A 14,332-nucleotide genomic window follows, 5' to 3' on the forward strand; every position below is an offset into this window, starting at 1 on the left:
TAGACTATCATTATACAATTTATATACATTAGACTGTCACTATACAAAATATATACAAAATAGACAGTCACTATACAAAATATATACTAAATAGACCGTCGCTATACAAAATAGACTGTCACTATACAAAAAAAATATACAAAATAGACATTTCGGACTATTAGATGTAATATGTTTGGGCCGGAGGGACATCATATCAATGGAAAAAAATATGGGCTATTAAAATTTTGATCGGCTATATAGGGTAATTTACTCCTTATTATATCACCCTCTCCACATTTGCAATGAGTGCTTTATTTGGGCCTTTGGGCCACAATTGATTGGGTATTTGGTCACTAAGGTTTGGACTGCTTTTAGATTTTAGGGAAAATTACGTGATACATCAAATTTTTATATTATATTTATTATTTGTAGCTATATTTTCAGTAAGTTTACCATTCATAACTATATTTGAATTTTAAAGCAAATCCATAAAATATGAGATTAATTATTTTGAACTGAAACAAGAGAACAACAAGCTCTCATAGCTCAGTTTGTGAGTGCCTACTTAGTTAGTGGAGGTCTTGAGTTCGACTCTCACCAAGAGCATTTTATGTTTCTGTATTTCTGTACTTCGCTTTAGTTATATTCATTGCGTGAACGAATAGAGCGCCTACGAATATTCATGTTTGGTTATACAAGTGTAATTACATAGATTACTAAATATTTTTTCAGATTAACATGTAAAATAATTTTCACTGTATGATAAATATTTATATGTATAATAGATATTAAATATTAAATATTATTATATATTGAAATAAGAAAAAGGAATTGGAAATGTTGCCTTGTAATTACATCCTATTCTTTACCCTCCTTTGAGAATTGGAGAGTGTAATTACTCCCTCCCAATTACACTCAATTCATCACCAACCAAGTAATTACTTGGTCAAACAAATATGTCAAAGTGTGTAATTACACCCAGTTACACTCAATTTCAATTCCCATGTGACTTTCCAAACAGGCTATTAAACAGTAGCTACAAATGGTAATTACATAAATTATAGTTATTATCCTCTAAACTATAGTGCTTTATGAAAATTCTTCTAGATTTTATCATATTATTGCTTGGTTAAAAAATTACTATCTGCATTTGGTACAAAGGAAAATGTTTTCAAATAAAATGTTTTTACCATATAAGGCGGAGAGTAGTGTATGAGAATAGTGTTCTATAAAAGATTGAAAATAATATATATCTAAGCATTACTTGAAGCAAGTATTATGGAATAAAAAGTTGTAATCTGCAATGAAAATTAACGTTGGCTCATTTCCCCCGTTTTTGTGGAGAACATTTTCATAACCAGATACCGAATTGATTTTGTGATGAAAAAAACTTTTTCCTAAAAAATATTTGGATAAAAGTGGCAATTGAGGAAGTAAGCATTTGGACTTCCCTCATTGAGTAGTGAAACGAAAAAATTATGTCATGTTTCTTTTAAGCGCATTGGGACATATACCCATCGGGCCGAAGGAAGCGCCAAGGCTATCGGAGTACAACTTTAACGTCGTTGCCGCCGTCATCGTATCCGCCATTGGACGTATCAAAGACACCAAATGGCCTCGACCTCTACAGTCCGATCCAACCCAAAAGGATCCTAACCTATTGTGCAGATATCATGATACTCACGGTCACAGAACAGAAGATTATTGACAATTAAGAGAGGAAGTGGCACGGCTATTCAATAATGGGCACCTCCGAGAGTTTCTAAGCGATCGAGCCAAGAACCACTTTAGGAATAGAGATTCTGGTAAACAGATCGAACATGAGGAACCCCAGCATGTCATTAACATGATCATCGGTGGGGTCGATGTTCCCCAGGGGCCGATGCTGAAGCGCACCAAAGTATCCATCACAAGGAAAAAATGGACTCGGAAATACGTGTCGGAGGGAACCTTGTCCTTCAACGACAAAGACCCTGAGGGGATCGTGCAGCCCCGCAATGATGCACTGGTAATATCAGTACTTATAAATAAATCTCAAGTTAAGCGTATGTTAATTGATCTAGGTAGCTCGGCCAACATCATTAGATCGAGGGTCGTGGAATAGCTCGGCCTACAAGATCAGATCGTGCCTGCGGTCCGAGTCCTAAACGGGTTTAACATGGCATGTGAGACCACTAAAGGGGAGATAACATTACTAGTGAACACCGCCGGAACCGTTCAGGAAACAAAGTTCTATGTGATCGAAGGGGACATGAGGTACAATGCTTTGTTCGGAAGACCATGGGTTCACAATATGAGGGCGGTACCGTCAACTTTGCACCAGGTGTTGAAGTTCCCGACACCGGGAGGAATAAAAATAGTTTATAGAGAACAACCGGCTGCAAAAGAGATGTTCGTGGTCGACGAAGTGGTCCCGATATCCACACTTTCGACACCAAAAGAGTTGGGTTCGGTCACCAAGGGAGAAACCAAATAGCAACTACTGACACCGACTCCGTCCTAACCGGAGAAGCAGAAGATGGGTGAGGACGACGACTACGGAGTTCCCAGGTCTTTCATAGCTCCCGATGATTACGACGCTACCAAATCAACGGTCGAGGAATTGGAGAAAGTTGTACTGATCGAACACTTGCCCGATCGAAAGGTATACCTATGCACGGGGTTGAATCCCGAGCTCAGGAAAAAACTCATTCAATTTCTTATAGCTAACAAAAATTATTTCGCTTGGTCCCACCTTGATATGACAGGGATCCCGCCGGAAATAACCACTTACACGCTAAGCCTGGACCCGAAGTTCTACCCGGTCAAGTAGAAGAGGAGACCCCAGTCCGAGGTCAAACATGCTTTCATCAAGGACGAGGTATCTAAACTCCTTAAAATAGGGTCAATCCGGGAGGTTAAATACCCAGACTGGTTAGCAAACGTAGTAGTAGTCCCCAAAAAGGGGAACAAATTAAGAATGTGTGTGGACTATAAAGGCTTGAATAAAGCGTGTCCCATGGACTCTTTCCCTTTGCCTAACATCGATCGCATGATCAATGCAATGGACGGCCACGAGATCCTCAGTTTTCTCGACTCTTATTCCAGGTACAACCAAATTCGGATGGACCTGGGTGATTAGGAAAAAACTTCCTTCATTACCAAGTACGACACCTACTGCTATAACGTGATGCTGTTCGGACTAAAAAATGCCGGCGCCACTTACCAACGCATAGTAAATCGGATGTTCGAGGGACAAATAGGAAAATCAATGGAGGTTTACATTGACGATATGTTGGTTAAGTCCCCGCGGGCAGAGGACCATTTGAAACATTTGCAGGAAACCTTCAGCATATTGAAAAAATACAATATGAAGCTGAACCCGGAGAAATGTGTATTCGAAGTCGGGTCCGGTAAATTCCTCGAATTTATGGTATCCAACTTGAGAATCGAGATCAACCCCGATAAGATCAAGGCCATCGAAGATATCATTCTTGTGCACAACGTGAAGGTCGTACAAAGGTTAACCGAACGCATAGCCGCCTTGGGACGATTTATTTTGAGATCATCCGACAAGAGCCACCGGTTCTTCTCACAATTGAAGAAAAAGAATAACTTTTCATGGACCCCGGAGTGCCAACGAGCCTTGGAGGAGCTCAAGCGATATCTATCGAGCCCACCGCTTCTTCACACGCTGAAGACAGACGGACAACTATACCTATACTTGGTAGTATCAGAGATAACGGTAAGTGGAGTCTTGGTCCGGGAAGAGAAAGGTACGCAATTTCCAATTTACTATGTTAGCAGGACTCTAGGCGAGGCCAAACTAGATACCCTCACCTAGAAAAGTTGGCACTCGCTTTGCTAAGCGCCTCTAGGAAGCTAAAACCATACTTTCAGTGTCACCCCATATGTGTCGTGACAACTTACCCATTGAGGATTGTAATACATAAACCTGAGCTCTCGGTGCGGTTGGCCAAATGGGCTGTAGAGATCAGTGGGTACGATATCGAATATCGGCCTCGGACCGCCATTAAATCTCAAATTTTGGCTGACTTATGGCTGACTTTATGCCGGCACTAATACCCGAGGTCAAAAGAGAGTTATTTTTTAACTCGGGGACTTATTCGAGAATCTAGACTCTCTTTACGGACGGCGCCACAAACGCAAAAGGGTCCGGACTCGGCATTGTATTGAAGCCACTAACAGGTAATGTAGTTAGAAAATCTATTAGGACTTTAAAATTAACTAACAATGAAGCCGAGTATGAGGCCATGATTGCAGGTCTCGAACCGGCCAAAAGCTTGGGGGCAAAGGTGATCGAAGCTAAGTGCGACTCCCTCCTTGTGGTGAACCAAGTTAATGGGATGTTCGAAGTTAGAGAGGAAGGAAGGCAAATATACCTAGATAAACTACATGTAACGTTACATGGGTTCAAGGAGTGGACTCTACAACATGTGCCTAAGGATCAAAACAGCGAGACCGATGCCCTTGCTAACTTGGGATCATTAGTGGACGATGATGAGTTCAACTCAGGGGCGGTCGTACAACTCATGAGATCGGTAGTGAAAGAAGATCTCGCCGAGATAAACTCAACAAGCCTAACTTGGGACTGGAGAAACAAATATATAGAATATCTGAAGACCGAAAAATTGCCCTCGGACCCCAAGGAATCAAGGACTCTGCCTGCAAAGGCGGCCCGGTTCAGCATGTCCGAAGATGGTACACTATTCCGGAAAATGTTTGATGGCCCACTCGTAATATGTCTAGGACCAGAAGACACCGAGTATGTTCTGAGGGAACTCCATAAACGCACATGCGGAAATCATTCGGGTGCCGAATCATTAGTTCAGTAAATAATCAGAGCCGGTTACTATTGGGTCGACATGGAAAAGGACGCGAAGGAGTTCGTACGAAAATGTGACGGATGTCAAAGGCATGCTCCGATGATTCATCAACCCGGAGAGCTGCTACATTCAGTCTTGTCACCCTAGCCGTTCATGAAATGGGGGATGGACATCGTCGGCCACCTCCCATAGGCACCCAGTAAGGCTCAATTTATATTATGTATGACTAACTATTTTTCTAAATGAGTGAAAGCCCAGGCGTATGAGAAAGTGAGGGAGAATGAAGTTATCGATGTCATTTGGGATCACGTAATATGCCGGTTTGGGATGCCGGCCGAGACCGTGTGCGACAATGGAAAATAGTTCATCGGCAGCAAAGTAAGGAAGTTTCTCGAATACCATAAGACCAAAAGGATCCTATCAATACCCTATCACCCTAGTGGGAACGGGCAAGCGGACTCCACGAACAAAACCATACTCCAGAACCTCAGAAAGAGATTGACCGACGCCAAAGGAAAATGGAAAGAAATCTTTCCCGAAGTCCTATGGGCATACCGTACGACCTTAAAGTCCAGTACCAAGGCCACCCCGTTCTCGTTAGTTTATGGTGCCGAAACTCTAATACCGATCGAAGTCAGAGAACTAAGTCTCAGGTTCCGATATGCAACCGAAGAATCAAACAACGAGACCATGAATACAAGCCTGAACTGTAAGATGAAAGGCGTGTAGCCGCCCTCATCCGAATGGCCGCCCAAAAACAACGGATCAAGAGGTATTACAATCGAAGAGCCAACCTTCAACACTTCAATGTTGGGGACTTAGTGTTGTGTAGTACCCTATATTTTTTTTATAAGGGTGTATTGGTCATTAGCATAATAATAATAATAATAATAATAATAATAATAATAATAATAATAAAAAACTAACTACAAAAAAAAAATAATGAAACTAAATAAACAAAACAAAAAGAATAAAGAATACAAGTGGGCTTAGCCCATTAACGTGACACAGGTTACAAGGGTTAGAAAAAAAAATATCTATCTGCCAAATTGAAAGGGAATAGGGTAAGGGGAAACGCAGACAGAAGCAACGGGTTTCAGACGAAAAAAAAAAAAGAAAAATCCCTAGAAGGAAAGGAAGAAAGCATCGAACGGGAAAAACAAAAGAAAGAGAGTCTCGGGTGTTTCTTTAGCGCCGAAGATCGTGTTTCGTCTAATCTTTGGCATACAATTCCTTGGGTTTCAGCAATACACTCCAGGTAGTTACATGTATTTCTTCTTCTTTTAAGACAATGGAATTTTATATACATAATTCTTATAGGGCTGAGTAGATATAATTTTAGGGTTTGATTAAGAATTTGAAAGATAAAGCTAAGGAAATTTGGAGAAATTCATGAGACTTTTTCGTAAATTAATTGGGTATATTATATAAATAGGTTGGAGTATATAGATTAGTAATTACTCATATTTGGGTAATTATAACTCGGCGAATTAAGAGTTAAATATAAAACTCGGAGGATTGGGTATTCTAAACTAGCGATGGATTTAGCCTAAACAAGGCAATTAACATGAGATCGATATTATGTAATTATAGATTGATTGGAGGAAGTTGTACGAATTGCTCGAGGTGAGGCATTTGGTATTTCGGCACGAGTACTGTGAGTAGTAATCTTACCGCAATTTGTGTTTTCATAATTTGCATGATTTACGCATGATTTTTAATATGAATATGTTACCGATTTTTTTGAGTTGCATATGGGACAAGTCTTTTACTCGATATGATATCGAATAGATTTTTGACATGATTACCGTTGTTTTAAATATTCTTGTTGTCATTAGATATGTTTTACCGTTACTTGAATTTACTGTTATCGAAATGAAATTACATGATTTGATAAGAACCAAAATGCCCTATATTGTTTTAAAATATTTTCCTATGAATATATACGGATACAAAGAAGAGTATAAATGGGAGTAGACTTTGAAGGATCCTGTAGCTAACGTCGGGTTCGTTAGACCTGGTGCACCTTGTAATTACCGATTACCGTTACAGCCCTCGCTAGTGGGAAGGTAGAACTAGCATACTGTTATCGATTTCCCTAGAGTAGGGACTACCATTTATTTGACTTCTTGCGAAGAAGTCCACAGTTATACCGATTACATGATCCGTTCATTGAACCTCCCAAATGTGAATATTGATATTATATAGTGGTTACCGAACTTATTACTGAATTGTTAATTGTATTATACTACAAGAAAAGTATGATGAGACTAAAATTTTTTTATTGTTTCTGGAAGGGCATTTTTATGTTATTTGCTGTTTGAGATACTAGCATGTTTTCTGACTTGTCCCCAATAAAAACGGTTGTGGTTAAGTGTTATTACTCACTGAGATAGCGACTCATTCCCCACTAATTTATTTTACAGAGACAACAGTTGACGCGGGCGAGGATTTCGTTAATTAGAGCGCACAGGTTGATAGTTCTTAGTGAGCCTCGCACTTGTTCGCGTGGGCGGAGATTTTATTTATTGTTATTGTCTTTCTTTGAACTCTTAGAGTCTCTCCATAGTCAATATTTTAGTGTCATGAGTATTCTTTTGTTATTATAGTCTTATGTTGAGTATCGTTCTTTATTATCAAAGTTGGAGATAAATTAGTATTTCTGGTTGTTAGTAGGTTGATTAGTAATGGTGGAGACTTGTTTTGGTTAATTGATAAGTTGTCGATTGTTTGGTTTGATATTAGGATGGTTTGTTGTTGATTTTGAGACATGAAAATTTTTTGGATAGTCCAAAAACAAGGGAAACTTTGCCCGATTTTCTGTAAAATACCGATGAGGCTTACTTGTGAGCACTTGCTCCTAAGACCCGGTCATGATCCTAAATTGGGTCGTGACAAAGTTGGTATCAGAGTTTAGGCTTTAAGTCCTGAGTCATGGAGCAATGTTTAGTAGAGTCTTGCTCATGGGTATGTAGGCGCCCATACTTATGATCTTGAGGCTACTGAACATCTAGGAATGTTTTCCCTTCTTTCATTCTTTGATCGTGCATTGAGATAACTTGAGATTGACTTTGGAATATTTCTTTCGCGGATGGCTAGGACACGCACACCTTCATCTGCTGGACGTGGTGCTGGACGTGGTGCTACCCGGGGTGGCGGTCAAGTTGGCGTTCATCAAACTAGAAGACAGGTTGCCCCTCAACCTGAAATTGGGAACATGGGTCAACCCCAAGCTGCTATGCCAGATCAAGTGCAAGGCCAGGGAGTTCAGGACGCTCTACCACTAGTGCCAACTGTTGTGCCTACTGTTGCCTTACCTGTAGACGCAGTGGCAAGATTATTGAATGTGTTAGAGGCATTGGTGCCTACTTAGGGTAGAAGTTCAGCTCCTCAGGCTACTTTAAAGACACAAGCACCTGCACAGACTCAGACTTTCAGGAATAAGGAAGTATCCCTACAAGAGTTCCTGAAATTGAAATCACCAAAATTCACAGGTTCTAATAATTCAGCACATCCTCAAAGTTTCTTGGATGGGACACTCAAGGCATTACGTGCTCTAGGATGTTCTAGGGAGAGAGCCGTAGAGCTCGCAGCATACAAACTAGAGGATATGGCCAACACATGGTATGAAACTGTATTGCTAGGAAGGCCAGCAGGAGCAGCACTACTGACATGGGACGAATTCACTAAATTTTTCATGAATCATTTTCTTCTGGACAGCCTGATGCAAAAATATGCTAGAGACTTTAAGAGATTGGTTCAGACTCCAGATATGGATGTGTCAACATATAAACCAAGTTTTGTAAGCTGGCTAGATATGCCCCTTACTTAGTGCCTACCGAAGAATCTCGAGTTCAGAGGTTTGTTGATGGATTGGTTGGTCGTCTATACACTGCAGTAGCCCCACAGATGAAGACTTTATCCTACTATGATGCAGTCGACCTTACTAGAAAGATTGAAATCAAGGGACGTGAGGAGCGTGCAACTAGTTGATTTACGTAAGAAGGCCAGGACATGAGGGTCTTTCGGTGGCAGTTTTAGTAAAAATCGAAGAGCAGGAAATCAGGGACAACAACAACAGGGGTCTCAGACAGGGACACACTTGTCTTCACAGTCCATATACAGACCACATTACAGATAGGGTAATAGTGGACCATCATTTTCTGGACATCATAATTCAGGGCAGATATATGCCACTACTCCAGTCTGCCAGACTTGTGGTAGATCGCATTTGGGCCAATATCATGTTCTAACTGGAGAGTGCTTTCGGTGTGGCCAGTTGGGACATCACTTGAGGGATTGCCCTCAGCCTCCGAGAAATTTCAACCAGACTTCTATTCAGTCACTTGTACCTACTCAGACTACTCGTAATACTTCAGGTGTTACATGTACATGAAATAGAGGTCGAGGTGCTGGAGATCGTGCTACTGTGAATCAAGGACAAGGAAATGCTGGTAGAGGTCAGGCGGGAGTTTTTGCATTTACTAGATAGGATGCTCAGGCCTCAAATGCTGTGGTTACATGTATTCTTTCTGTTTGTTCATTTGATGCACTTGCGTTGATTGATCTGTGATCTACTCACTCCTATGCGTCCTCGTACTTTGTTTTGAGGTTTAGTAGACAGCGTGAGCTATTGAATGACCCTTTTCTAGTTGCTACTCCTGTTGGAGAGTCTCTATTAGCTGAATACGTGTATCGTGCTTGTCAGATTCGGGTTGAGGGTAGAGATACTCTAGCTGACCTTATTATACTTGATATGATTGACTTTGATATGCTGATGGGAATGGATTGATTATCTTCCTGCTATGCTATCGTCGATTGTCACGCAAAGATAGTCAAGTTTGAGATGCCAAATGAACCCAGTTTTGTTCTAAAAGGGGGTCAGGTTCCAGAAAATTACAAATTTGTATCTTTTGTAAAGGCTCAACGACTGCTGAAGAAAGGTTGCTTGGGTCTCATAGCTATTGTAAATGACACCAGAAAGGAAACAATTAGTATAGAAAATGTACCAGTGGTGAGAGAATTTTCTGATGTATTTTCTGAGGAATTACGAGGATTGCCTCCAGTACGAGAAATAGATTTTTGTATTGATTTGCCACCTGACACACAGCCCATATCGGATGGCACCAGCAGAGTTGAAGGAGCTAAAACAACAACTGCAGGATTTGTTAGATAAGGGTTTTATCATACCGAGTATATCTCCATGGGGTGCACCAGTACTGTTCGTAAAGAAGAAAGACGAATCCCTGAGAATGTGCATTGACTACAGGCAGTTGAACAAGATAACAATACACAATAAATATCCTTTGCCTCGTATAGATGACATGTTTGATCAGTTACAAGGAGCTGCCCACTTTTCAAAGATTGACCTCTATTCTGGTTATCATCAACTTAGAATCAAAGATGAAGATATTTCTAAGACTGCTTTCAAGACTCGATACGGGCACTATGATTTTCTTGTGATGCCTTTCGGACTGACTAATTCCCCAGCTCCATTCATGGATTTAATGAATAGGGTGTTCAAGCCGTTTCTGGATAGATTTGTAATAGTATTTATTGATGATATCCTGATATATTATCGTAGCCAAGGAGAACACGAAGATCATCTCAGGATTGTGTTGCAGACATTGCGAGAACATCGGCTTTATGCTAAGTTCTCAAAGTGTGAATTTTGGCTAGACTTAGTATCATTTCTGGGGCATGTGGTATCCAAAGATGGAATTATGGCAGATCCTAAGAAGACCGAAGTTGTGCAGAAATGGCCCAGGCCAACTTCTCCTACAGAGATTCGCAGCTTTTTAGGCTTAGCAGGCTATTACAGGCGTTTTGTGCAGGATTCTCCAGAATAGCAGCGCCACTAACTAAGCTAACACAAAAAAATGTAAAGTTTCAGTGGACGGAGGAATGTGAGTAGAGCTTTCAAAAACTCAAAATATGTTTGACAACTGTACCAATATTAGTCTTACCATCAGGTTCTGGAGGATTTACAGTATTCTGTGACGCCTCGAGGGTGGGATTAGGATGTGTTCTCATGCAAAATAATCGTGTTATAGCTTATGCTTTGAGACAATTGAAAAAGCATGAGCAAAACTATCCTACACATGATTTGGAGATGGCTGCAGTGGTATTTGCTCTAAAACTTTGGAGGCATTACCTATATGGCGAAACTTGTGAGAGTTATACTGACCATAAAAGTCTGAAGTATATCTTTCAGTAGAGAGATCTTAATCTTCTGCAACGTCGGTGGATGGAACTACTCAAAGACTATGACTGTTCTATTTTGTATCATCTAGAAAAAGCCAATGTGGTGGATGATGCATTGAGCAGAAAATCTACGGGGAGTTTGACACATATAGCTCCTGCAAAGAGACTTTTGGCGAAAGATATTCATAGACTAGAAGATACAGGTATAAGATTTAGTGTCGGAAATTCAGAGGCATTGTTGGCTTGTGCTCAAGCTAAGTCTTCCTTAGTTGAGCGCATTAAGGCCACCCAATATGAGGATGAGCGATTATGCAAATATAAAGATGAGGCCTTAGCTGGTAAAAGCAAGGATATGATTGTTGAAAGTGATGGTGTGCTTCGAATGGGGGACATGCTATGTGTAGCAGACGTAGATGGGTTGAGACATTCTATTCTTGAAGAAGCCCACAACTCTAAATACACCATTCATCCTGGATCCACAAAAATGTACCAAAACCTGAAGCAATTCTATTGGTGGGAAGGTATGAAGAAAGATGTTTCTAACTTTGTTTCTAATTGTTTGACTTGTCAGCAGGTCAAGGCTGAGCATCAGCAACCCGCAGGACTACTACAACAAATTGAGATTCCAAAGAAGAAATGGGAAAGAATTACTATGGATTTTGTCACCGGGCTACCACGAACCCTTAAAGGTTATGACTCTGTATGGGTGATTGTAGATCGACTGACGAAATCAGCATACTTTTTGCCAGTGAAGACTACATATGGCGGAGTGAGGTATGCACAGATATTTATGAACGAAATTGTCCTACTTCACGGAGTTCCAATATCCATCATGTCTGATAGAGGATCACAATTTACCTCACACTTTTGGAAATCTTTTCAAGAAGCATTGGGTACACGAGTAGATCTTAGCACTGCATTTCATCCACAGATAGACGGGCAGTCTGAACGTACTATACAGATCTTGGAGGATATGTTGAGAGCTTGCATTCTTGAGTTTGGAGGTAGTTGGGACGCTTATCTACCTTTAACTGAATTTGCTTACAATAATAACTTCCAGTCCAGTATTCAAATGGCACTGTACAAAGCATTGTATGGTAGAAGATGTCGTTCTCCTATCGGATGATTTGAAGCTGGTGAGACTAACTTATTGGGACTCGACCTAGTACAAGAAGCTATGGACAAGGTCCAGTTGATCAGACAGAGATTGCTTGCAGCTCAAAGTAGACAAAAGTCTTATGCTGATAAGAGAAGAAGAGATTTAGCGTTCACAATTGGGGACAAAGTGTTCCTACGAGTCTCCCCTATGAAAGGTGTGATGCAGTTTGGGAAAAGAGGCAAGTTGAGCCCCAGGTTTATAGGACCGTATGAGATACTAGACCGAGTGGGAGCTGTGGCTTATCATTTGGCACTTCCTCCTGAGTTGTCCTTTATTCATCCAGTGTTTCATGTCTCAATGCTAAGGAAATGTATATCAGACTCATCTCAGGTGCTTGAAGCACTTGCTATACCGCTTGATGAGAAGTTGTCTTACGAGGAGGAACCGATGGCTATTGTTGATAGGCAAGTAAGAAAGCTACGGTCAAAAGAAATTGAGTTCGTAAAAGTCTTATGGCGAAATCATACAGTTGAAAAAGCTACTTGGGAAATAAAAGATACTATGCGAGTCAAGTACCCCCATTTGTTTCAGTCTACAGGTACGTACTTGAGCTAAATTCGGGGATCGAATTTCATAAGATGGGGAGGATGTAATACCCTATATTTTTTATAAGGGTGTATTGGTCATTAGCATAATAATAAAAACAATGAAACTAAATATACAAAACAAAAAGAAGCAAGAATACAAGTGGGCTTAGCCCATTGACGTGACACAAGTTACAAGGGTTAGAAAAAAAAAGGAAAAACAAACATCTATCTGCCAAATTGAAAGGGATTAGGGGAAGGAGAAACGCAGACAGAAGCAACGGGTTTTAGAAGAAAAAAAAAAAGAAAAATCCCTAGAAGGAAAGGAAGAAAGCATCGAACGGGAAAAATAAAACAAAGAGAGTCTTGGGTGTTTCTTTAGCGCCGAAGATTGTGTTTCATCTAATCTTTGGCATACAATTCCTTGGGTTTCAGCAATACACTCCAGGTAGTTACATGTATTTCTTCCTCTTTTAAGACAATGAAATTTTATATATATAATTCTGATAGGGCTGAGTAGATATAATTTTGGAATTGGATTAAGAATTTGAAAGATAAAGCTAAGGAAATTTGGAGAAATTCATGAGACTTTTTCGTAAATTAACTGGGTATATTATATGAATAGGTTGGAGTTGATAGATTAGTAATTACTCATATGTGGGTAACTATAATTTGGCGAATTAAGAGTTGAATATAAAACTCGGAGGATTAGTTATTCTAAACTAGTGATGGATTTAGCCTAAATAAAGAAATTAACATGAGATCGATATTATGTAATTATAGATTGATTGGAGGAAGTTGTACGAATTGCTCGAGGTGAAGCATTTGGTATTTCGGCACGAGTACTGTGAGTAGTAATCTTACCACAATTTATGTTTTCATAACTTGCATCATTTACACATGATTTTTAATATGAATATGTTACCGATTATTTTGAGTTGCATATGGGACAAGTCTTTTACTCGATATGATACCGAATAGATTTTTGACATGATTACCATTGTTTTAAATATTCTTGTTGTCATTAGATATGTTTTACCATTAATTGAATTTACTGTTATCGAAATGAAATTACATGATTTGATAAGAACCGAAATGCCCTATATTGTTTTAAAATATTTTTCTATGAGTATATATGGATACAAAGACAAGTATAAATGAGAGTAGACTTTGAAGGATCCCGTAGCTAACGGCGGGTTCGTTAGACCTGGTGCACCTTGTAATTACCGATTACCGTTACAGCCCTCGCTAGTGGGAAGGTAGAACTAGTATACCGTTACCGATTTCCCTCGAGTAGGGACTACCATTATATTTGACTTCTTGCGAAGAAGTCCACAGTTATACTGATTACATGATCCGTTCATTGAAACCTCCCAAATGTGAATATTGATATTATAGTTTATACAATGGTTACCGAACTTATTACTGAATTGTTAATTGTATTATACTACAAGAAAAGCATGATGAGACTGAAAATTTCTTATTGTTTCTGAAAGGGCATTTTTATGTTTTTTTATGTTTGAGATACTAGCATGTTTTCTGACTTGTCCCCAATAAAAATGGTTGTGGTTAAGTGTTATTACTCACTGAGATAGCGACTAATTCCCCACTAATTTTTTTATAGAGACAGCAGTTGA

At 39.8% G+C, this 14,332-nt stretch overlaps 1 protein-coding gene and 1 long non-coding RNA gene across 2 annotated transcripts; both read left to right on the plus strand.

Moving 5' to 3' along the window:
* Positions 1-6,268: 6,268 nt before the first annotated feature.
* On the plus strand, positions 6,269-7,585 carry LOC138908705 (uncharacterized). Its single transcript, XR_011415107.1, has 2 exons — positions 6,269-6,465; positions 7,235-7,585. It is a non-coding gene; the product is annotated as an uncharacterized lncRNA (long non-coding RNA).
* Positions 7,586-11,822: 4,237 nt separating this feature from the next.
* Positions 11,823-12,880, plus strand: LOC138906963 (uncharacterized). The gene has a single exon (XM_070196686.1). The coding sequence runs from the start codon at positions 12,190-12,192 to the stop codon at positions 12,724-12,726; it is 537 nt and encodes a 178-aa protein (XP_070052787.1). The 5' UTR covers positions 11,823-12,189; the 3' UTR covers positions 12,727-12,880.
* Positions 12,881-14,332: the final 1,452 nt, after the last annotated feature.

This window comes from Nicotiana tomentosiformis, chromosome 3 (genome assembly GCF_000390325.3).
Source record: "Nicotiana tomentosiformis chromosome 3, ASM39032v3, whole genome shotgun sequence".
Classification (NCBI taxonomy): Eukaryota; Viridiplantae; Streptophyta; class Magnoliopsida; order Solanales; family Solanaceae; genus Nicotiana; species Nicotiana tomentosiformis.

Coding starts and splice junctions, on each gene's coding strand:
- LOC138906963 (XM_070196686.1), top strand. CDS start 12,190: ATGGACAAGGTCCAGTTGATCAGACAGAGATTGCTTGCAGCTCAAAGT.